Consider the following 24,876-nt stretch of genomic DNA (forward strand, 5'->3'; position numbering starts at 1 on the left):
TAAAGTTACTTTACTTTTTAAAGTCATTTGCTTTCTACGTGGATATATAGAATGTCTGATTCAGAATTTTAATTCTAATACTAAATTTTTGGTTTCAAAAACTACTGCACCCATTTGTTTTGACACTGTCTTTATGCATTTATTCTATAAACATTTACCATCTGGAAGTGGAATACAAATATAGGAAACAGGATCCCTGCGCTCAAGGACCTCTCAGTCCAGTGGGAGAAAGCAAAGTACACGACAGAGAGGAGCTAGAGATACCTGTTCTCATATCTGAAGGAACCTTCTAACTTCGCCTGTGCTTCTTAGAGGCGAAACTAATTCTTCAGATTTGACTTGGAGTTGAGAGTTCACCAGGGAGACAAGGAAATGAGGCTAGTCTTATTTACCCTTGTGCCTGAAGGTCTGGAACAGTCCCTAGGTTATAGTAAGAACTAAATAAATAATTACCAAATGAGAGAGAATATGAATCAATATATATTAACGCAGAGGTCTAAAACATGTAGCAGCTTTCATAAAAGAAAATAATGGGAAATAAGGCTGAACAGATAGATAGGGTCTAATTAATGTATATTGGACATATATGTTGGAATTGTAGAAGTAATGAAGAACCATTTATGAAGCCATTTAAGATTTAAATTGGTGGTAGGCATTGGCTGGTGATAAGTCCGTTAGAAAACTATTCTTTTGGCAGTGTTATGAATAACGTGGGTTTCTTTTTTTTTTTTGCTAAATTCTGTGCACTTTTTTCATTTCATGTCTTACTAACCTCTCATCAGCTTTCAACAGCTCCTTAAAGTACTTTCTACTCTTTGTGTCAATGACACTTGCTTTTCCTTCTGTTTCCCTAGGCCTGTCATCTTTATCTCCTCTTTAGGCTCCTCTTCTGTACACTGCTTTAAATGAAGGTTTTCCTTAAGGTTCCATTCTTGTTACAGACTCAGATGTCTTGGCTTCTCTTTTAGGTCATATCTTTTTAGTGTATACTCCTACTGTTAGGTACCTCTCCTTCAAGAATTTTTAACAGTAGTAACAGTAAGCTGTATAAGGTCAGGAACCATGTTCTGTTTTCATTTCATTTCTATTGAATCTTAGTGCATAGCATCTAATAGACATTTCACAAATAATTTGTTAAATGAACAAATGGACCTGGATTATTTCCTTCTTTCAGCCATTATGCAGTTGCCTGCTTTCATTTGTCAAATCGACTATATCCTCTTAGACCCTTTCTAATTCTAATGCTATTATTTTCTCGTGGGAGTAATTTTTATTAATCAACCAGATTTTGCAGCTACTGAGTTTTACTTGCCTTCTAGCTTTACAGCTTTGATTTTAATTTTCTTTCCACCCCGCCTTAATTATAAAAAGCTGTGCTGTTTTGGCTGAATTATAAGGCTGCCTATGACAACTGGAATGAACAACGAATGGCTTTACATAAAGATATTCATATGGCTACAAAGGAAGTAGTAGATATGCTACCGGGTATCCAGCAAACATCAGCCCAGGCCTTTGGGACTCTCTTCCTCCAGCTCACTGTGAATGATCTGGGAATATGCCTGCCCATCACAAATACAGCACAGGTACAAAAAAAATCAGATCATAGTCCAAGATCAAGAGCACAACATTCTACTAACCATTTCTGTGTATATAGAATATAATATTTTTTCAGATTAACAGTTTATAACTTGAGTTTAGTAAACAGCAAGTAAGATTGGATTCCTTCAGCCATTATTCATCCACAGTGTATTACATATGAATCTCATGAGACTTTACTCTGAAGCACTCTGCTGCAGAATTGTGTTGAGATTGATACCCATCTGATAAGTATTTATTTCTACCTTGAAAAATAAGCAGCTTAGTTTTCAGAATCTTATTGTTTTGTTTTTTAGCAAGTAAGTCTTTGGCATACACTTAACAAAATAGAAGCAAAAGAACATTTAAGAATACTGTTTAATAATGTTTAGTAACCTCATCTAAAATAGGGTAGGGAATTTCAAAATGCATTTAAGCTGCAATATTTGATGGTAATGAAACTTCCAAGTTATGTATACCAGATAAAGCAAGAATTTTCATAATTTATGAACATGCGTATGAGACAAAAAAGGGCTCTAAACCCCTATCAGGCCTAAGAAGTTACAATTATATCAAATGCAGGGGTCTATTTTACTGTTAAAATTTACCTTAACCTGTAACCAGTTGTCAAATGAATTTATCTTTTGGTATTTGTTTAGCAAGACATTGTGAGGAAAAGCTCTGGGCCAAGGATTGCCAACATGTAGTATATTTATGCCTCAGGAGTTGAAGAATGGTAATTTTTTAATGGCATTATGGACAGAGCTTAGGAAAACCATGTACATCATAGGTGATTGTCATAATGAGAATGTTCGCCACCGCTAAAACAGAAGCTTGAGATAGAAAACTAGATAATGAGGGGCACCTGGGTGGCTCAGTCAGTTAAGTGTCTGACTGTTGCTTTCAGCTAAGGTCATGATCTCAGGGTAGTGAGATCAAACCCCACATGGAGCCTCATATGGATCCCTGCCGGGCCTCTACACTGAATGGAGAGCCCACTTAAGATTCTCTCCCTCTCCACCTCACCTGCTCATGCTCTCTCTCTCTCTAAAAACAAAACAAACAAAAAACCCCCCAAAAACTAGATAATTAACCTTTTGTGGGCTTTTTTCAAGATTTATTTATTTGAGAGAGAGAACACATGCAGATGCATCGGGAAGGAGCAAAGGGAGAGGAAGAGAAACTCAAGCACACTCCCCACTGAGCTCCGAGCTCCATCTGGGGCTCGATCCCACGACCCTGAGATCATGACCTGCGCCGGAATCAAGAGTCGGACACTTAAACGATTCAGCCACCCAGGCACCCCTACCTTTTGTGAGTTAAAAAAGAAAAGATGAAGACAATTATCATATGGTTTCACTCATATATGGAACATAAGGAATAGTGCAGAGGACCACAGGGGAAGGGAGGGAAAACTGAATGGGAAGAAATCAGAGAGGGAGACAAACTGGACTCTGGGAAACAAACTGAGGGTTACGGAAGGGAGGGGGGTGATGGGTATTAAGGAGGGCATGTGTTGTGGTAAGCACTGGGTATTATACACAACTAATGAATCGTTGAACACTACATCAAAAACTGATGATGTACTATATGTTGGCTAATTGAATATAACAAAAAAAAAAGACGAACATGGCAAATGTATTCACTTCAACAATTTAATTTTTAAAAGTAGGCATCTTTCTAAGCTGCTTTTTAATGATTTCTAGTCTTGACTTTTTCTAAATTTTTGTTCCTATGCATCCTGTGAGAATTTCCAAATTTAAAACGTTCTATCTTTTGTCTTATTTTTAATATATTTTGCAGTCTAATCACACTGGAGACCTTGACATTGGTTCTGCTTTAGTATTGACCATTGAAAGTACTCTCATCACTGCTTGTTCTTCAGAATCTCTGGTTAGTAAAGGGCATTTCAAAAACTTTTGTATTCGTTTTGCTGATGGCTTTGAGACGTCGTGGGATGACTGGAAACCAGAAATTCGTGGTGATCTGGTGATGAATGCCTGTGAGTGTCTTTTATTTTCTTCATGAGGTTTAGAAGTTTTTTAATTAAAAAAAAAAGGTGTCTTCATTTGTAAAATCAAAGGATGCTTAGCTGTAGGAATGTTATTGGAATTTGTGAAATAAGGGCTATTTCTAGTTAAAGGTAGGTCACATTTGTGGAAAACTGCAGCTTTTAATAGTTTGGGTAAGTGAACCAAGTAGGCATTCTTCTTGATAGTATAACAGTTGAAGATTCGTTTACTACCTGATTTTTTTCCTGTAATTGATTCCTGAATGACCAGATAAAGCATCTTTGCTCTGTGGGGATCTTCAAAGAAATAAATGTGCAAGATCCAGTTCATCGTATGACAGAACAACCAGGAACAGGAATTCCAGCCAAAAAATAATATTGATATGAATATATTCACGTATCTAAATTTATAAGTTACAGTGTGTAACTTGTGTGAATTCCTCTGATTCTATAATACTCAAGGTTGGGCGTAACTAAAGCTCTGTTTATATACAGTTTTGAAGGTATATGGGTTTATTTTTATTTTAATATATTAAATATTATAGCAGAGTTAGTAAATCATCATTAATCTTCTGATAAAGGAAAACTATATTTGTGGAATTAAAGGTTTTGAGCTAAAATTCCTCAGCCAATCTCTAAACCAAAATTAATACTTACTTTACAAAAGGTGGTATGCTGTTGTTTAAGCAGTTTTTTCCCTTCTCCACTGGAAGAAAATCTTCTTTCCAATTCTGGGTCTTCTTTAAAGAACAAGAAAACTTTTCATTATTTTTATATCAAAAATTGAAGTTTTGGCATTCCATTTTGATTAAAACTTAGATAAGATTATAGGTGAAATTCTGGTTTTGACTGCTTCTCATTTAGATAATTCATAGGTAAAATACTGGGATTTCTGTGAAATACTTCGGGTTACTAAGAAGACTTGATATCAAAGTACTTATGCCTAATATCCACAAGAGCAAAAATAGCCTTCATCAGAAATCTTTACAAACAATCTTTTATACTATTGTTATATATATTTTTAAAAGTCATTATAACTCTTTTGTCTGTTTTTTTCTTAAAATAAATTTCAATCTACTAATTTGTAGTAAGATGACATCTTTGCCTTTTTTATTATCATTAAAATGGATAAATATACTTGGAAGCAAAGGGAGAATACCATTTCTTTAACAGTTTATTATAAAGGGAAAATGCATGAGAAATATGCCTCTGAATCAAAATCAAAACATATATTAAAAATATATGAACAGGGGCGCCTGGGTGGCGCAGTCGTTAAGCGTCTGCCTTCGGCTCAGGGCGTGATCCCAGTGCTCTGGGATCGAGCCCCACGTCAGGTTCTTCCACTGGGAGCCTGCTTCTTCCTCTCCCACTCCCCCTGCTTGTTTTCCCTCTCCCGCTGGCTGTCTCTCTCTCTGTCGAATGAATAAATAAAATCTTAAAAATATATATATATGAACAATAACTCAGCACCTCAGTGTATATTATTCCAACTAAGTAGAATACTAACATGCTGATAATCGTGCTAATCATGGTTTATTTTAGGTTTTGTAGGACACTAAACGACTTGTTTTTAGGACATGCTTTTTGTTTCGTGTCTTGAAAAGGAAGCAGAGGAGTTGAATAGTTGTTTTATTGATATAAGAATTCTAAATTATAACAGGGGCAGATTAGTTTTTATTAGTAATAATAAATAGAATATAAATGACATTAAATGTTTTTGACAAAAAGGTTTGAATTAGGGTAGAGAAACAAGGAACAGTAGAGTTATGCTCTAGGATTTTTTTTTTTTTTTACAGATCATTTTAAAATCAGGCCCTAGAAAAAAGATGGCCCAGTGGAATTGCCTCTATAGGGTGATAATGTTTTCTAGGAAATGCAGTGAAAATTAGAAAGGACAATCTGTAAGTAGAATTCAAAGGACCATATAAGTAGATAGAAAAGATCAGACTCTTTACTAACATTTATTTGTAAAAATTATATAAACCATTAAAAGCTTGAAAATGTAGCAAGGGGGAAAAAAAAGAAGAAGGAGAAGTTTGAAAGCCTCCAAGCTCTCTGTTAACACGTGGGTAACATTAGGTCAAAAGAGCAGGAAAATTGCTGTCCTGGGTTCAGACTAACAGTTGATCCAACTCAGCCTTCTGTTTCTGACTCAGAGACCATAGGCACAACAGGGAAGAGCCTGGTTGATTCCCTTCTCCTCACTTGGAGGATTTGGATCTACTCCTAAAAATCTTAATATTCCTTTTTAATTTATCATGGCTCTGTAATATATGAATTTATATAATTTTTAAGCTTAATTTTTAAAAATTCTCTGACACTTCTTGGGATTAAAAGTCCTAAAAATTTTCTATCCTTTTTTTTTTATTTACTAGCTTTCGTTTGGCCTCCATTATGTTACTCAAATTTCAGAGGGTTTTCTTTTCTTTTCTTTTTTAGACTTTCACATTTTTTTTTATTATGTTCAGTTAGCCACTGTATAGTACATCATTAGTTTTTGATGTAGTGTTCAGTGGTTCATTAGTTACGTATAACACCCAGGGCTTTTCATTCTAGCATTCTTAGATTTGAAAGAGTTATCTAAGTTCCTTTTGTTCTGATTTATAACCATGACTGTAAAGGTGAATTGGGCAATCTTCTACCCTAAGACAAGATCCAGTTCTCTCATGTTCTGTAATTTCTATGTGAAGCACAGGTACCATATGGTTCAAAAATATAATTTAGATTTTGAAGTTATTGGCATTATCTTTTAAAAACCACATAACCATATTGTCACTTACTAGACTCTTTCTCCTAAAATAAGTTAAAGTATTTCTGCAACTCAGGTTGGAGTAACATTTGACTACCAACCTAGGATACAGAATGAATTGCAAAAGGACATTTCATTTAAGATTCATGTACTGTCAGGTTTAGATTGAAATTTGGTTTCTATGAAGGATTACTGAGAAAGTTCTTAATCACATCATTAGACTTTACTTTTTGAAAAGTTGTTTCAAAGATGGTATGTCCCTTTACTGTTTAAAATTGTTGATTTAGTTCACCTCTTTCTTTGAAGTTGAAGTTAGCAGATTAAAATTAAGTGGTACTAAGTATTTCAGAATCAAAGTTAGATATGTTCTAGGGATAGGTCCATGACCTTGGGAGATGAATTGTATGAGACTGACATCATAGCAGTCAGTCATTTTTTTTCTCATAAAATGATCCATGAAAAGACAGGGCTGATAAATCATGTCTGTCACCTAAATGAGAAAGTTCTTATTAACAGAAAATTATTTTTAAATCATATGCATTCTCAAAGTGCCATTCACATGGTGGCACAAATTGTCATCACATCGAGAAACTAGTTTCAGAGTTGGCCAGGTATTGTCATGGGAGGAATGTAAAGGTGAAGCTGCAGTTAAATTTTTAAAAGCATAAAATAGAAAATGTTGAGATATGGAATATTACTAGTCATCTAAGGTAGCTATTTCATTCTGCAGATTAGGGAGTGAAGCCTAAAGAGGCTAGTGATTCTATTTACATTTAGATAATAATCTTTGGGTGAAACATTATAGTACAGTATTTAATCACAAGCATAATTTTATTGAAAACTATTTTTGGGGTGATTTTTGTGCAGGTGTAGTTCCAGATGGCACCTATGAAGTATGTTCTAGGACTACAGGACAAGCAGCTGCTGGTAAGTTCGTGACTAATATTACCTTTTTTACATATATGAATTAGAATTCTGCCTTTTTATACATACATATATAAATACATGTATATGCACACATATGTATAAGCTTTATGTTAACATTAAGAGAGTCTTTAATTCTGGTATTCCCTGATTTTAAAAACTATTTTTGTAATAATATTAGCATATTTTTATTCATTTAACAATTATTTATTAGACACCTGCTGATATACTGCAAAAAGTTTTGGGAAAGACAAAGACAAATAAGATATACTTTCTGTATTTATTTAAACTCTAAAGTAGTTAAGGCTCTATAGTATGACTCAGCTATAATAAGTGGTAAGTTCAATAAAATATAAAATTCTGATTGCTACTTAAATCTGAGGGGAGAAGAAAATTTCAAATTTGGAGGGATACTAGGATCAGAGAAAGCTTCTTTTTTTTTTTTTTTAAAGACTGTATTTATTTATTCATGAAAGAGAGAGAGGCAGAGGGAGAAGCAGGCTCCCCGCAGAGCAGGGAGCCGATGGTGGTCTCAATCCCAGGACCCCGGGATCAGGACCTGAGCCAAAGGCAGATGCTTAACCGACTGAGCCACCCAGGTGCCTCTGAGATAGCTTCTTTTAATATTTAACAAGCATTTGAACAGGGACTTGACAGATAAAATTGTTTTTGAAGCAAAAACTGGATGGGTATGTGTCAGAAAATTTGGGCAGACAGAATATTAGTTATCTATGAAAACAGTGTCTAGTTAAAATTGTCCAGACTGGGTGGAACAGAGTTATGTGAAAAATAATATGGGAAAAATATTAAATCTCAAATTAAGGAGTCTGGACTTAATTTGGTGGACAGTGGGAAAGCCATTGAATTTTTGTGAGCAAGAAAGTCAAGGATTAGTGAGGATAAAAGTCTTAGGAAACTGGTTACAAGATAACTCTAAAAGTTATAATAACCTGTCTTAACTAAGATGATAGCACAATGTAAATTTTCATTGATTTTACTTGGTATAAAGTAAGGGTAAGCTAAAGGGAGATATTTATTTAAGGGCTCTTAAAATGTCAGTGGGAGTAGAGGCTGATTAAAGTTAGTAGATTTCCTTTCTCTCCTTACTATTTCCTGTTACCCTCCCCAAGCCTAGCCTTGGTGCTCATCCTAAGTAAATTGTCTCAGAAAGTAGCAAGGCCATTGGTCCGACTGACAGAGAACTGAAAAGGTTAGGAAATTTCCAGGAGTAATGTTAGAAGGAAAGGGTGATGACTGAGTTAAGTAAACATACATATTTGGAGAAAGGTCACATAAAAGTCTTTGTCAGGACTTTGGTTTATAAGTGACGACAACGCACTCAAAACCAAAAGGGGGAGTTTATTAAAAGGATATATGCAGATCACAGTTAAACTTAGGAATGGCTAGCTCAGTGAAGTTAAGGAACCACGTCAATTCAGGGGCCCTCAGAAACTCCTGGATCCAGGATTTCAGCCACCATCAGGGCTTTTTTCTTTGCTCCTCTCTGGCTGCTTCATTTTCTTCATACTGCTGACCTCCTCCTTACACATGGCAGGAAATACGGCTGCCAACAGCTCATGAGCCTCATTCCCTCACCCTCAGTCATTAGAGAGGGACCATTATTTTCTGAAGTCCAGGGAAGGTTTTTAGTTTTCGAACTTTGACCCTAACCTGGCCTACTTATCTGATTCTGGCTAATGAGTGAGGGTCATGGCAATTCTCACTACAGCCATGGGAATTTGGGAGTGGGGAGAAGAGGGAATCCATAGTACACAGGAGAAAGAAGGGTGCTGCACAGAGGAAACAAGAGATGCACACTCTGCAAAGGGAAATCAATCCCAGACCTAGCTGTGAGAGAGATTAGTTGTTACACAAGGCCATCATCATTCTTTTTATTCCTTAAATATAGATTGATTTAAATTTCTGTACTCAAGACTTACCAAAAATGCCACTTCTTTATTTAAACAGAAAGTAGTAGTGCTGGAACATGGACACTCAATGTTTTGTGGAAAATGTGTGGGATCGATGTCCACATGGATCCTAACATTGGCAAAAGACTTAATGCTCTGGGCAATACCCTTACGACACTGACAGGAGAGGAGGACATAGATGACATTGCCGATCTAAATTCAGTGAACATAGCTGACCTGTCAGATGAGGATGAAGTTGATACTATGTCTCCCACTATCCACACTGTAAGTAAACTCAACTGTTAGACTTTCCTGGACTGGCCTTTACCCTGAGACAGGGAAAAAGATTGACTTAACGTTATTTATTATATTGTAGTTGATAATTGTAGAGGAAGGAAGAGAGTGGTGGTTCCCTGTGTCTATATTTTATGATGTTGTTTTTTAATTTTATAATATTGTCTTTATCATTGATAGTTTTCATAATAACTGTCAACAAATTTGCACCTTAACCTACAGGTAATGTACTAATGTTAAAAGCAAAGTGCCAGCAAACCTGTAGAGACCGACAGTATATTAGTGGTTGCTGAGGGCTGGAAGAGTTGGGGATGGGGAATGGAGAGAGACTGATGTTAGTTATGAGGTTTCATTTGGGTGTGGGGAGTGGTGAAAACGTTCTAAACAGATTGTGGTGACAGTCGTACAACTTTGTGAATATTCTCAAAACCATTGAATTGTACATTTTAAATGGGTGAATTTTATGGCGGATGGATTAGATCTCAATAAAGGTGTTAAAAAATGCATCTCAAAAGCAAAGTGCATGCGCACAAAATAAAGTATACATTTAAAAAGATGTGTTTCCCTCTATATTGTATATTTTATAGTATAAATTATTTGGTAGGTCTGCTTTTGTTCTGGTATTGGTTTAAAAATTTTAAAGTATCTTTTAACTATCGTTTCATGAAATAGTCTTGTTCTTGAAAAGAAATTTTCAAAAAATTAATGTTACTGTTTATCATTTAGAGTTCAGATGGAAGTTCAGTAAGTGGAGATGGCCACAAGCTCACCTTTGGGCAGCGACTTGTAAATCACCTGCTAGGCCTGACGCCCCCAAATCAGCGCTATTCTGTTCCTGCAGAGTATCTTTGTGACCCAGAGATGTGGGGCTCCCCTGAGTCTAGCCAGTCCCATTTGAAAGCATGCAGAGCTCACTCATGGGGAAACGTAGGTAGCAACCATGTAGATTCCTTGTGAAAATGAAGGGATTTGAATCACTAGAGAATTCCAATCATCTTACTTGATATAGATGGCTTTGATTCTTGCATGCTTCCTTTGATTTAAGGTGTTATTTTTGTGATAGTATAGATTTGCTGTGTGACCTGAGGGTGGTATTGACAGACATGCTTTTGATTTTTCAGGAAGCTGTAGATTATCGAAGACAAGGAGCATCTTGCAGCCAGCCAGGAGAACTTAGAGGAAGAAAAATTATGAAGCGTATAGTGGATATCAGAGAACTGAATGAACAGGCCAAAGTAATAGATGATCTTAAGTATGTGTAATGATTTTTAATGTAATATTTTTAAATAATAGAATCATAGAATTTTAAATATGGAGAAAACTGGATTTGGGCCAGTACAACCTCTTTAATTTATAAGTGAGATCACCAAGGTCCAATAAAGTTTGATAACTTTCCTGAGATCATACATCCATTAGTGATGAAGTTAGGCATGAAGTTCTGGTCCAGCACTCATCACAATTCCCCATTTCTGGGCAGTTTATGACTTACTGTGTATCACATATACATATCTCTGCACGTGTATATACACCTACACATACCTTCACATGTGTATGTTAACATATGAGTTAATGTATGTTAACAATGCTAACATTGATATTTCTGGAATGTAATTTTTTTGTTGTTCAGTTAGCCAACATATAGTACATCATTAGTTTTTGATGTAATGTTCAACGATTCATTAGTTGCGTATAACACCCAGTGCTCATTACAACACATGTGTGAAATGTAGATTTTTAAGGCAGGAAACAAATTTAGCACTTGTTAAGTACCAATTGTGAATCTGACATGTTATTTCAGTGTAATCCTCACAAGATTTCTGTGAGATTAGATGGTATTATCCAAACTTCATAGATGAGAAAACTGGCTCAGGAGATTAAAAAAGTGGAATTTGAACTTGGGTGTGTTTGAATTCAAAGTTCATGCTTTTTTTTGCCTGCTTGTATTAGCAGTTCTCTAGAACTAAATGCATACAGGGTGAGTAGAGAGGGGGCAGCAGGTGGTGGTAATTTTTTTCTTTTGCTGCTGCATAGATTAAATAATACTTGCTCTAGAAGACTAAATATCCTTCTTGTCAAACTTTGAAATTTTTGTTTTCCCAAAAGGTGATAGTCATGCCTCATCTTTTCTAATCTTCATACACCACCTGTGTGTGTGGTTTTTGCATTCGGGGACTCTAGACAAGTATGTGCATTTTGTACAGTGAAAAGTATTGTCTAAAAATTGGTCTGTAAATTAATTATAGTACAGTGATTCACATTTTCCTGTTGACTTACATTACAGTTTGAGTTTTGCTCTCAGGTTAAAAATGACTTGAAGCAAAATATACTTCTTCCCTTTAAATTTTACCTGAGGCTTAAATTTATGTAGAATTTTACATGTAGACATTATTCTGTAGAGTGGGTCTATAGGTTTCATGAGATTGTCATAGAGGCTTTTAATGCAGAAGTGGGAAAGAGACATTTCCTAAAATATTAGAGAGCTTTTTTTTATGGTTTACTAGGTATGAGTGTTAACTTTATGGAGGATTTTGGCCTATCCATATATAATCTTTGATATTCTAATAAGTGAAAGAATGAAAAAAGGAGCAAATAAAACTCAGTCTTACTCTGTTACCTCTTTACACTAATAGTCATATTTGTTTTGCATCCAGAAAATTAGGTGCAAGTGAAGGAACCATAAACCAGGAAATTCAACGTTATCAACAGTTAGAATCTGTTGCAGTGAATGATATTCGAAGAGACGTTCGTAAGAAATTACGGAGGTCCAGTATGCGAGTGAGTAAACATTTAAAAAGAATTTTATTATTCGAGTAGACCATTCTTTTATTTTTTACTTTATGAAACTTTGTGACCATGCTTAAGTTCTTTCTTTCTCCATTTACTTGATTTATACATCTCATATGTACTATGTACTAGACACTGTTTAAAGCACTTTACATTTAACAACCCATTAAATCTTTACAATAGCCATATAAGGTAGCTTGTATTATTTTCCCCATTTTAAAAATGAGGAAACTGAGACAGAGAGAAGTCAAGAAATTTGACCAAGGTTATATAGCCATTAATCTCGGTGGAGCCAATATTAAACCCAAACAGTGGAACTCTACAGTCTGTCCTTAGACACCATCTTTTGTCCCCCTTTCATAAAACCATACTTTCTTTTTAGTCTCTAACTCAAATATGAGTCTTTTGAGATGTCCATTCTACTCCTGTCCCATTTTCCACAGCTGACTTTACCTCTCAGCCACTACGTACTCTCAGCACTTCATTCTCTTTTCTTTGCACGTTTGGTTGTCCTAACTAGAATTTGAGTCTCTGAAACAACAAGTTATTTATCTTTGACCCCATGTCCTACCACATTTTTTGGGATTTAGTCCAATTGCTGAACAAGTGAAATAAATATGTGGATAGATATACTATACACATATAGTTCTAAGGAAATAAAGTTCTCAAATGTATTCAAATGGAGGTAGGTTGCCTTGGTTCAAGGTGGTCTTGTTAGTGGAAAAACTAATTTTTTAAAAAAAGGTAGGTTCTTAACTTTTTTTTTTTTTTTAAATAATCAGCAGAACCCTCTACTTTTTTGGTGGCACCCTAATACATAAAAAACATTAAATCAGAGCTTCTAGGGCCAGAGGAAGTGGGGAAAGGTTGCAGGGATCCAGGGTTCATTGGCTTGAACTTTCTTGATCAGCCCAAACTCCCAGACACCCTAGTTTGAATACTGTTCTAAATTGTTTATTCAAATTGCAGATAAAATCCAATTTAAGCTATTCATCACTGTCTTCTGATGGCAAAAAATGGATAGTGATAATCTGTAATGCATAAGTCTGTGTTTAAAATTTTTGCTTCTATATACCTAACAGTCATACAATAGAATTAAAATACTGCTTATGTACTATTTATAAGGTAGTTTATACTTGGTAATTGACTGTTAAATATAAAACTAGGTAGAGAAAATTGGGGAAATTCTCAAAGTTTTAGCAGTGTTCTTAGTATGTATCTCACCTCACTTCCTCCTCAGTCCTCTTGCATTCCACATCTCCGTTGTCTTGGCATCTTTTCAATATCTAGCCCCCAACTACACATTTGGAGAAGAGGGATTTGGAGACAAGTAAAGTGTTGAGGTCATCCCTTTCTTTTCTTTCCTATAATGGATTGCCATGGCAGGAGTGCCCGTGGGTGCTCCTTGAGATGATTGATGGTCCCGCCTCCCCAGCCTCTCTGTCTCTCCCCTTCTGCTCTCCTCTGATCTCCCTTTCATCTCCTCCCCCCACCCAGCTTTCTTCCAGAATCTTTCCTTTTATTCTCATTTTCTTTTGCCTTTCTCTTCTTTTTAATTGTTTCTTCTCACCTTATTTCTGTACCCCCTCATGCCTGCTCCCAATCTTTTTCTTTTCTCAGGCCAGATGGTAAATCATATTTCCGTTGTACAGCTGTTCTAATTGACATTAGGCCTAAAGAGTAGCTGAGTCCTACTCTGCTTTGATCCATCTATACTGTTGAGTGACATTTAAAGTCAAATTTAAAGTAACATGTGATTGACCTGGGGGAAACATACTATTTTGTTAAATAGAATATTTTATCTGTAGTCAGATATTATGACAATAAGCAACTGTCTAAAGTTACTCTTCCTCTCCCATTTCATTAGGCTGCTTCTCTAAAGGATAAGTGGGGTTTGGGTTACAAACCAAGTTATAGCCGTTCAAAAAGCATTTCTGCTTCTGGAAGACCTCCTCTTAAACGAATGGAAAGGGCAAGGTAATATATATTTCCACCACTGAAACCAGTAATAAAATTGCTGACTCCTTTACGAAGGTCCACTACTAATTTATTATGTTCTCATTGGGGAAATTACATAATTAAGGGAGCAAAAATGAACCTTATTAGGCAAATACCAGTAATAATGGATACTGTCAAACTAAAAAGTTTGAGGAATTCCTCTATTGTATTTATACCGCAATCACTGTGTGCTTTTTAGTAAAGAAATACATTGTTATTTAGACAAGCTTATGGATAAACTTACAGACTATTCAAAGAAATGGGTATGTGCAGATTAGTAGCTGCTGCCGCATGTTGGCCATTTTATAAAAGGTGTGACTACATACATATTTAGCATACGAAAAAAATGAAAATTCTACATATTAAAGAAAAATACTGTCTTACTAATGAATGAGCACTTAAAGTAAGAAGTATAAATTTTTTATATGATTCAGTTTCAGAAAATCTCATGTTAATCAAAACATGCAGTGTTGTTTTTTTTTTATGGGATGCTAAGGATTAAGAAATGGGATACCAAAAATTTAATCCTTGGATAAGGTAAATATTTAGAAATATTTAAAATGTTACTGTCATTTGTTAGACTTTTATAAAGTCCAGGGACTTATTAAAAAAAGAATATTAATGTTTTGTAACTTTATATTTTACTTCCAGTTCTCGAATAGGAGAAACTGAGGAGCTCCCTGAAATCCGTGTGGATGCAGCCTCTCCTGGACCCAGAGTAACTTTCAATATCCAAGATACAGTAAGAGAAATAGTATTTGGTAGAGATACACAGTGCCAAATAATTTTTAGTAATTACGAAATTATAGTAGTTACACAGTTTCAAAATATGAATTCCTACCTACAATTTTGAAAGTGTGGATTGTGATGGATGAAGTGTCTTTACTAGACAGCAGGGCACTGCCTCTGTGCTATTGTTTGAGAGCCATGCTGCTTATGTTAGTGTTTTGCACCTAGAATAAAGATTCCATACTGCTTGCTCTTAGGTAGAAAGACTTTGTTGAATAATTTTACTTTCAAGTTGAAATCCACATTAAACTAGGTCTTTTACACAAGTGTAAATGTGAAATGTTTATACTCTATGTATTTATCTCATTATGTATTTTAGTTCAGAATATATAGAGGTAATAGCAGAAACCTAGAAGTCAGAAGGTCAGCTTTAAAAGTTGTATTTAATTTTATATGTATTAAAATTTATGTTAACATGTTTTTTTTGTTTTTTGAATGTTTGCTTTTAAACCATTGTTTTATTATTTTTCATGAGTTTTTATATATTTTCTTATTATTTTAATTAAGTTGAAAAAAACAATATGGGGAAGTACGCCACAATCCAGCTGTCCTGGGGAAGGGTATTTTCAGGTACTTAAGAACAACATAAATTTTGCTTTAAAACTAATAAACCACCCTGAAAATCTGCTTTCAAAACGTCTTCCTCTCATTTTATACTAAACTCAGACCTCAAAAATATTTTACATAAAGCTCTAAGATTGTTTGAATTCTTTTTCATCATGTATGTTTTATAAGATCTTGCATGAATATATTTTAGTTTTGTATTTCTTTGTATAATATTAATTACTGAATCTCCAAAATTAAAGACTAAATCAGCTTACCAAATTAACCAAATCGTAAATCAAAAGCTGCTATTTATTAGTTCTTTGCTAATCCCTAAGTGAATCTCTTTTCACTACATTCAACCACAAAATGAATCATTTCTTTAAAAAAATTTTTAACTAATTGAAACTAGAATCAAACTTCTCTCAGAACAACAAATTAATCAATGAATGTTATTTCTTTGGAGTCTCCGTATATGCATAAAAAGCATACATTTATAAAAACAATCCATTTAAAAATTATATTCAAAACAGTATGGAAAATGTGCTACACAAGGACTTACAAGTTAATTTAACATTTTTATGAACCTTAATTTTCCCTAAATGTAAGTCATGAAAGTAAAATTAAATTTTAAAAGTATATCTGTACACTAGGTATATAAATCTTTGTCTAGGAATTTTCTGTCAAGTTACATTAAAAACTGGCACTTACTCCACATATATTTTGTTTCCCTGCCCTCTTAAGCTATAGTTTTAGTACGTATCCTGTAGTTACACTGAATTTAGTCAAACTGAATTTTGTTTTATTTTTTTTTTATTTTTTTTTATTTTTTAAAGATTTTATTTATTTATTTGACAGAGATAGAGACAGCCAGCGAGAGAGGGAACACAAGCAGAGGGAGTGGGGGAGGAAGAAGCAGGCTCATAGCGGAGGAGCCTGATGTGGGGCTCGATCCCATAACGCCAGGATCACGCCCTGAGCCGAAGGCAGACGCTTAACCACTGTGCCACCCAGGCGCCCCTGAATTTTGTTTTACAACTATGAGATTATAGGGAGCTTGATAAACATGTCCTTTTTTTCTAAAAATGAATTTGGAAATAATCATTTACAGAATTGAATTGAGGGGTTCTCCTAATTGATTTTTCCCCATCCAATTTTTTTTTGAGACATATAACATTATATCAGTTTCAGATGTAAAACTAATGATTTGATTTATGTGTATATTTTGAAATGATTAAGTAATTCTTAAAGGCATTAATATTTGAATTGGTTCAAGTCCTATTTTTAAATAGTAGTGTATGCTATTTGTAAAAAATAGTATATAAAAATCACAAATTATAAAATAGATCATTAAGGCATGGTTAAATGTAAAATAAATATAAAACAAAGGGATATTTACACAGATTCTTTTAAAAATTGAAGATGTTCTGGTAAAATCTGTTTTACTTATTTACTAAATAACATGTATAATATAAAAAGTGAGGAAAGCAGAATTCTGCATGTTTGAAATTTTTATTATAGTACTCTATTTTCGTGTATCTGAGTTTGTTGTATCTAATAGCATCAATAAGTTACATTACCTTGCACATAACACTTTACAAAGGCTTATCACATTTTCAAAGGATATTTCAGCAACTCTTAAAATTAAGAATACAAATTAGATCATAGGAAGTTTTGTTGTTTTGTTTTGTTTTGTTTTTTTGATCTACTTTCAATACAGTGGTCTCCTGGTGCAATTCTCAGTGACACAGTGTTTATAATAAACTGTGAATAAGGTGAATAAACCATTCACCTTAAAAAATAGTATTCTTAAGTTTGATTGACATCTTTAATTACATAATGACTGGCACATCGATCTAGGACTCATTTTTAAAAGCTATCTATAAAAAGCATCTAGAACCATGAAGTACTTTCTGTACCGACACTGCATGCTCTTCCGTCGCTAATTGCTCTTTTCCCTTCTGATTTACAGTTGATCACACTGTTTGCTTTGTCTCCACAGCATGTTTAACTTATGCTTATGGAATTACACAATATGTACTAATTAGCAGGATGATATAAGCTTATGTAACATAAAATTTCATTCTGATTTTTAATATGTCAGTAGTGTGACTGTCTGTGGTAAGACCTGCTTCCTTCCTTGGTGTGCCATTTCATATGACTTTCTTTCAGTTCAGAGTGAGGAAATTCAACTCTGAGAGAACTTTAAATGTTTAAACATATATTTTTTCTTTTTTTTTTTTAATTAAGAAGAGACATATAATATGAACCTGATTCATGTCTTCTCTTTTTACATTCAGTTTCCAGAAGAGACAGAACTGGACCTTTTGTCAGTAACCATTGAAGGTCCATCCCATTACTCCTCAAATAGTGAAGGATCATATTCCGTGTTCAGTTCTCCCAAAACTCCAGGAGGGTATTCATCAGGCATTCCTTTCCAACCTGAAGAGGGCCGACGGGATGACAGTTTGTCTTCTACTAGTGAAGATTCTGAGAAGGATGAAAAGGATGAAGACCATGAGAGGGAAAGATTTTATATTTACAGGAAACCCTCGTAAGTGGCCTTTTTTGTTTTGAGACCCATAGGTAGTATTTCAGAGTCTAGCACTGACCGTTAAAGCACTATGTGTAACTATTAAATTTTACAGAAAAAAATTTTAATGTGCCTGGCCAGAGTCACACTAAGAGGCATAGCCATGGTTTACTAATGTAATTTAGCTCCATATGACATTATTTTTTTCTTTCCCTTTAATAAGATCAGGAAAATAGCATTTTACTTTTTGCAGAAATGGAATCTCCTCAAATGGAATATGGTTCATACACTGATACTGAGACTCCTTAATAGCAGTGATTATGCCTGTGTCCTCAGCACCTAGCATGTTGCCTGGCATACAGTAGTTACTGAATGCATGGTTGTTGGATAAAATGTGACTCCATCAAACTTAGGAAAAGCTTCAATTAGTATGAGCTAGTTGAGTCATATGTATGAATTTATAAAACAGTAAAATTTATTTACAGACTATTGCTCATAACATATTGGGAAATAATTTGTTGAAAATTCTTCCAATTTAATACAATGTAACGATCAGTTGTTCTTTCTCTAGACACACATCTCGTAAAAAAGCAACAGGCTTTGCTGCTGTTCATCAGCTATTTACAGAACGCTGGCCCACAGCTCCAGTCAACCGAAGTCTTAGTGGCACAGCTACAGAGAGAAACATTGACTTTGAACTTGATATACGGGTGGAAATTGATAGTGGAAAATGTGTGCTTCACCCAACTACCCTTCTACAAGAACATGACGATATAAGCTTAAGAAGGTAAGAAATTGGTCAGAAAAGGGTACATATAACTTCATTTGTTAGAAATACTACTGATGTATCACTGAATTACAAACAGCTTTTTCACCCATGTCCCAAATAAGTTTGAGTGGTTTTTTGTATAACATACTATTTCTTTAAACAAGTGTATAAAATTTTCTGGCAACTAGAAATGCATTTCTGCTTTAGATTATAGCAATTTAATTAAAAGAGTTGTATCTTTGTAATTCCCCTTTAAATAAGCCTGAATTTCTCAGTCTCTGTTCTTGTATTGTGCACATTTCTGTTTTAAAGAACAGTGCAGTACTCAAAGATATCTTGGTTATTCAGAGTTTTGATGAATTCAGAGAAAAAGCAAGATTGGGAGACAGGGGACAGAGGTCTCAGTGTTACCAGAACGCGGTTCAGGACACCCTGCAGCTTTAGCATTTGTCTCCAGCATTGAAAAAGTGGTGGTATAAATAGGCTTAAGATTAGATTATTTTTTCTTTGAATTTTTGCTTTTCTTTCCTAATCTAAAAAAGAGCTAAAGAAAATAATAATTGATAGATCGGATAGATGGGGAGTGGGCGGAAATGTCGATTAAAAAAAAGGGACAGAATGCTGACAGTTGTTGAATCTGGGAGATGGAGCCGTTGGGGTTCACAGTTCATCGTTCTGTTTACTTTTTGCATGTTTGAAATCTTTCATAATAAAAGACTTTTACGGGCACCTAGCAGGCTCAGTCGGTAAATCATGCAACTCTTGATCCTCAGGGTTGTGAGTTCGAGCCCAGTGTTGGGTATAGAAATTACATTTAAGAAAAAAAACGATTTTTAAATGGTCTTTTTGTCTAAGGGGGATGTTATAAAATGAGAAGATAAAAAGGCACTTAAACAGTTAAATTCCTACAAGTGTAGTAGTAAGGATTAGAGGGGAAGAGGGGTAGGGGGGATGGGCCAGCCGGGTGAAGGGTATTAAGGAGGGCACCTATTGCATGGAGCACTGGGTGTTATATGCAAACAATGAATCATGGAACACTACATCAAAAACTAATGATATACTGTATGGTGACTAACATAACATAATAATAATAAAAAAAGCATGTTAATTCATTACAATAAATTGCTGATATTCAGCTGGTTTTACCTATGTGTAAAAGGCAAATTCATTTGGCTCAACCTAATATGTTCATGTGAAACACCTGCGACCTCAGGAAAGATTAAAGGTGGCTGCTCTCTGTAGTTACAGAGCATACAACATGAACATCATCCTGCATGGTGTTAGCCAGTGTAGCTCCAGGCACTAATGAGCTTTCCTTTTTCAACTTGATTAATGAAGGCTTACTTTCCGCTTACTGTATAAGTAAAAGTTTGATTTTAAACAAAAGGAGATAAATGCCTTTTTTTAAAAAAGATAAAAATCATTTTTCTATTTATAGGAGTTATGATAGAAGTTCCAGGAGTTTAGACCAAGATTCTCCTTCAAAAAAGAAGAAGTTTCAAACTAATTATGCTTCTACCACCCATTTAATGACTGGCAAGAAAGTGCCATCATCTCTACAGACAAAGTCTAGTGACTTAGAAACCACAGTATTTTACATTCCTGGAGTTGATGTAAAGGTAAAAACCTTAAAGTCTAGGATTAGATTATTCTTAGCAGTGTTTATTTTCTATCATACATGTTCTTCCTTTACTGATTATATTAAAGTGAGATGTTCCAACAGTTTTCTCTGATACAGCTATATTCTGAACATAAGAATATCCAAATTGCAAGTGCCACTTCTTTTATACAGCTTTTCCATTAAAATTTGTCAGTAAGAAGTTACTTTTTTTTGCGTTGATACTCATTACATTTCCCGAACCTTTCCTAGTCCAACTTAATTAAACGCCTATTTTTTAGATTTTAGAATTAAAGCTAGAAGGAACTTATTATCTGGGATGACTGAAGAATCTTGCTAGCATCACAGCATTAACTTGTAAAAACTGAAACTGGGTCTTCTGACTCCTGGATTGGTGTACTTTCTTTCACACTTTTCTACATATGTTTTTCTCATCTTCATTATTTTAATTTTGGAAGTTTATTTGTCTTAATACAGCTGCATTACAATTCCAAGACACTAAAGACCGAATCACCCAATGCCTCCAGAGGATCTTCCTTGCCAAGAACCCTCTCTAAAGAGTCCAAGCTGTATGGTATGAAAGATAGTGCACCATCTCCTCCTTCTCCTCCTTTACCTTGCACTGTCCAGAGCAAGACTAACACCTTACTTCCTCCCCAACCCCCACCTATTCCCTCAGGTATTTCAGGAAAATATACTTTATTTTTAATTTATTTTTTGTTAACTTATTAGTCATCACCTACTTGCTCTATTGAGAATTTCTTGCAAATTCATATGTTAAAGAAAAAAATCACATAGACGTGTCAATAACAACTGTATAAAAATAGCATATGGAAGTGTGGACTGACTTTTTGCTATTTTTCAAACTGATACTACCTTAGAATGTCAGTGTGAAAAGAAACTTAATATGCTAGATAGTTTATTTACTTAACTTTTTAAATCTGTATATATTTTGGAAAATTTTTATGTAGTTCATATTTGGGAGCTTATGATCTAGATGGAAACATCAAACTTACGCTTTCAAGACAAAGTGCATTGGTCTTAACCACATTTATTAATTATCTATTATTGCATAACAAGTGATTCCAAACCTGGTGGCTTATAACCTCAAACACAGTTTGTGTGGATCAGAAATTCAGGAGCAGTTTGGCTAGTGAATCTAACTTGACAGTCTCTCATGACATTGTAGTCAAGATGTTGACTAACGCTGCAGTCATCAGAATGCTCAACTGGGTCTGGATAATCTACTTCCATCACATCCCGTTCACATGGTGGGCAAACTGATGCTTTAGTTCCTCCCCACGTGGGCCTGTCCACTGGGCTCCTTGAATGTTCTCATAACAAGGAAGCTGACTTCCCTCAAAAGGAGTGATCCAAAAGAGAACATAGCTGAAGTTGCAGTATCTCTTACGGCTTAGCCTCAGAAGTCACAAACCATCACTTCCACAATATCTTAGTGAGCATACAGGTCAGCTCTATTCAGTGCAGGAGAAAACTACACAAGGGCATGAATACCAAGGGCCACTGGAAGCTATTTTGGAATCTGGCTACCACACCACATGAATGATACCTTATATATATAGTAGAATTTCCAAAAAAAGGGAATATCAGACTGGACAAGAATTAGTTAAAATGTTTCATTTGAGAGATGGAATTTGATATATAAATCTTTTAAAATAGCTAATAAATGTGATAATAATGCATAATATTTTTATATCACTTTTGAATTGACGTCTATGCCCATTAAGTGCTGGACAGATATTATTATCCCCATTTTATACATGAGGAAAGTTCAGGCTCATAGAAGTTGAGCTGCTTTACTAGGTTTACAAAGCTAATATATGTTGGGGGTGGAAACCTAAGCCAAAGTTAGCTAAGTCTTAGCTATTATATTCATTCTACTCACACAGAAATATTTGTTATGTAGAAAGAAAGAGGGATGGCAGTCCATGTAGGGAGGCATTATAAAGATCTACAAGCTAAGAACAGCAGGAACATAGGAAAGCCTGAAAATATTTTTCCTCACTTAACACAAAATATTGTTAGTAAAATTTCTATCTCCTTAAGTAGACAAAATAATGCTAAATGAGATGCTAAGCAAATTATAAACTTGAAAAATTGAAGCAACATTTGCGACTTAGAGCAAGTAGGAATAACTATTATATGTATCATTAATTATCTTTATATTCTAATATTAATATATCATTTCTATCAATCTGCTATTTTTATTGCATTGTTGTATGGTTTAAGTATAAGTGTCCTGATTAAAGTGTCATATATAGTTCTAATTTCTCACAAAATTATTATATGTTGTATGGGAACTATAAATTCACCTCACATTTGTAAATGTTCTAGCCAAAGGAAAAGGAAGTGGAGGAGTAAAAACAGCCAAATTATATGCCTGGGTAGCACTTCAGTCATTGCCAGAAGAAATGGTAATTAGTCCCTGCCTATTAGATTTTCTGGAAAAAGCCCTGGAAACTATCCCAATTACACCAATTGAAAGGAATTATACAAGTAAGTATCCTCCTTATATATTTACTTCCCCATCACAATTTTTTTTTTCTTTTTAGAGCACAAGCACAGAGTTGGGGAGGGGGCTTGCCGAGGGAATGGGAGAGAGAACCTTAAGCAGGCTCCATGCCCAGCCTAGAACCCAGTGTGGAGCTTGATCTCAGGATCCTGAGATCATGAACTGATCCAAAATCAAGAGTCAGATGCTCAACTGACTGAGCCATCCAGGTGCCCCTGCATGACAAATATTTTGAAATTCTATTACTTAGAAGGATTTTTAATACTGTTATATATTATTATATAATATACTCAGTGATCAAGAATTATAGAACTGAAAAAGAACTTGAGAAATCATCTAGTCCTCATTTACAAATAAATTAAGTCTTGGTGAGGTCATACAATTTTCCCATGGCCACAGCTAGTTAATGACAAAATTAACATCCTTAATTCCTACATTAACTTCCCTCCTAGACTGGAAACTTCTTGAGGGAAAAGCTTAATTTTCTTTGTACAGTGTTTGTTATAATAGGAGGGGAATTGGAATTTGGAGAAGTGAGCAAGAAGTTTGAATAGGAAAAGTTGTGTAGAATGATGGGCTACAGAAGCACGTTTTTGTGTGTTCATATCCCTGATCTTAGTACTAGCATAAGAGAAAGGATCTTTTTTTTCTTTTTAAGATTTTATTTATTTATTTGATGGAGAGAGAGCCAGAGAGCACAAGCAGGGGGAATGGCAGAGGGAGAGGGAGAAGCAGGCTCCCCCTGAGCAGGGAGCCCAGTGTGGGACTTGATCCCAGGCCCCTGGGACTATGACCTGAGGCCGAAAGCAGACGCTTAACCGACTGAGCCACCCAGGTGCCCCAAGAAAGGATTGCCCAGAATGTCCGGCAGTTGGTTAAGCGTCCAAGTATTGATTTTGGCTCAGGTCATGATCTCAGAGTCATGATATGGAGTCTCCCATTGGGCTCCACACTGATGGTGGAGTCTGCTTAAGATTCTCTCTCTCTCTGCCCCTCCCCCATCATGTGTTCCCATATGCACGTCCTCTCTTTCTCTCTCTCTCAAATAAATAAATAAATCTAAAAAAATAAATAGTTTGCCCTTGCCCTAATAATAAAACTATTTTGACAACTGTCAGTTCACAAGATGAAGATATGGGACAAATAAATATTTTGCCCTTGCCCTAATAATAAAACTAAATATTTTAACAGCCGTCAGTTCACAAGATGAAGATATGGGACATTTTGAAATACCAGATCCTATGGAGGAATCTACAACATCATTAGTATCATCTTCAACATCTGCTTACTCTTCCTTCCCTGTAGATGTTGTGGTTTATGTACGAGTTCAGGTGATATACTTCATTTTTAACTTTTTGTTTTAAAGAAAAATGTTTTTCTTAGGTTTGAGTATTTCCAACATTATTTCCCTTAAAGTTTCTTTAACCTTGGATTCATGAACCTTTAGTATAACTATAATGGCTTAGAGATCACCTGAACCTTTGGGAAGTATATGTACAATTTTATGTGTGTATTTACTTTTCTGCTGAGGAGGTTCGTAGATCCTTGGGCTTTCAAAATTTAGATCCTATACTTTTTTGGCAAAAATAAAAATGTGTAAGTTAAACCCCCCCCCTTTTTTTTAGAATTTTATGCCGTTTTTTATTATGGCACCTATATTTCTTGCCATTAAGATCTTTTTTGGGCAAATATAAAATGTTATTGAGATGTAAATCACACAGTACCTTTGTTAGATTTTTGCTAAGTTATGGAATTTTTATTTAATATTTATTGTAAAATGCAGCCTTATCCATAGCCCTTTGGGAGTGTATTAGCATCTGATTGAGTCCATTTATTAAAGAATATT

General features: G+C 34.9%; 1 protein-coding gene across 1 annotated transcript in view; it reads left to right on the forward strand.

Annotated features, from left to right (window-relative positions):
* The window catches only part of KIAA1109 (KIAA1109 ortholog), a 198,170-nt gene that overhangs the window by 148,414 nt on the left and 24,880 nt on the right, over positions 1–24,876 (forward strand). The window contains exons 57-71 of the mRNA XM_040626286.1: positions 1,372–1,583; positions 3,379–3,577; positions 7,203–7,262; positions 9,228–9,454; positions 10,585–10,715; positions 12,115–12,238; positions 14,115–14,224; positions 14,897–14,987; positions 15,542–15,604; positions 17,878–18,131; positions 18,682–18,897; positions 20,318–20,498; positions 20,975–21,176; positions 22,853–23,014; positions 24,222–24,361. Of these exons, the coding sequence (XP_040482220.1) occupies positions 1,372–1,583; positions 3,379–3,577; positions 7,203–7,262; positions 9,228–9,454; positions 10,585–10,715; positions 12,115–12,238; positions 14,115–14,224; positions 14,897–14,987; positions 15,542–15,604; positions 17,878–18,131; positions 18,682–18,897; positions 20,318–20,498; positions 20,975–21,176; positions 22,853–23,014; positions 24,222–24,361 (2,372 nt within the window). The remainder of the gene's footprint in view (positions 1–1,371; positions 1,584–3,378; positions 3,578–7,202; positions 7,263–9,227; positions 9,455–10,584; positions 10,716–12,114; positions 12,239–14,114; positions 14,225–14,896; positions 14,988–15,541; positions 15,605–17,877; positions 18,132–18,681; positions 18,898–20,317; positions 20,499–20,974; positions 21,177–22,852; positions 23,015–24,221; positions 24,362–24,876) is intronic.

The sequence above is a fragment of the Ursus maritimus genome, unplaced genomic scaffold, assembly GCF_017311325.1.
Source record: "Ursus maritimus isolate PB19 unplaced genomic scaffold, ASM1731132v1 scaffold_11, whole genome shotgun sequence".
Classification (NCBI taxonomy): domain Eukaryota; kingdom Metazoa; phylum Chordata; class Mammalia; order Carnivora; family Ursidae; genus Ursus; species Ursus maritimus.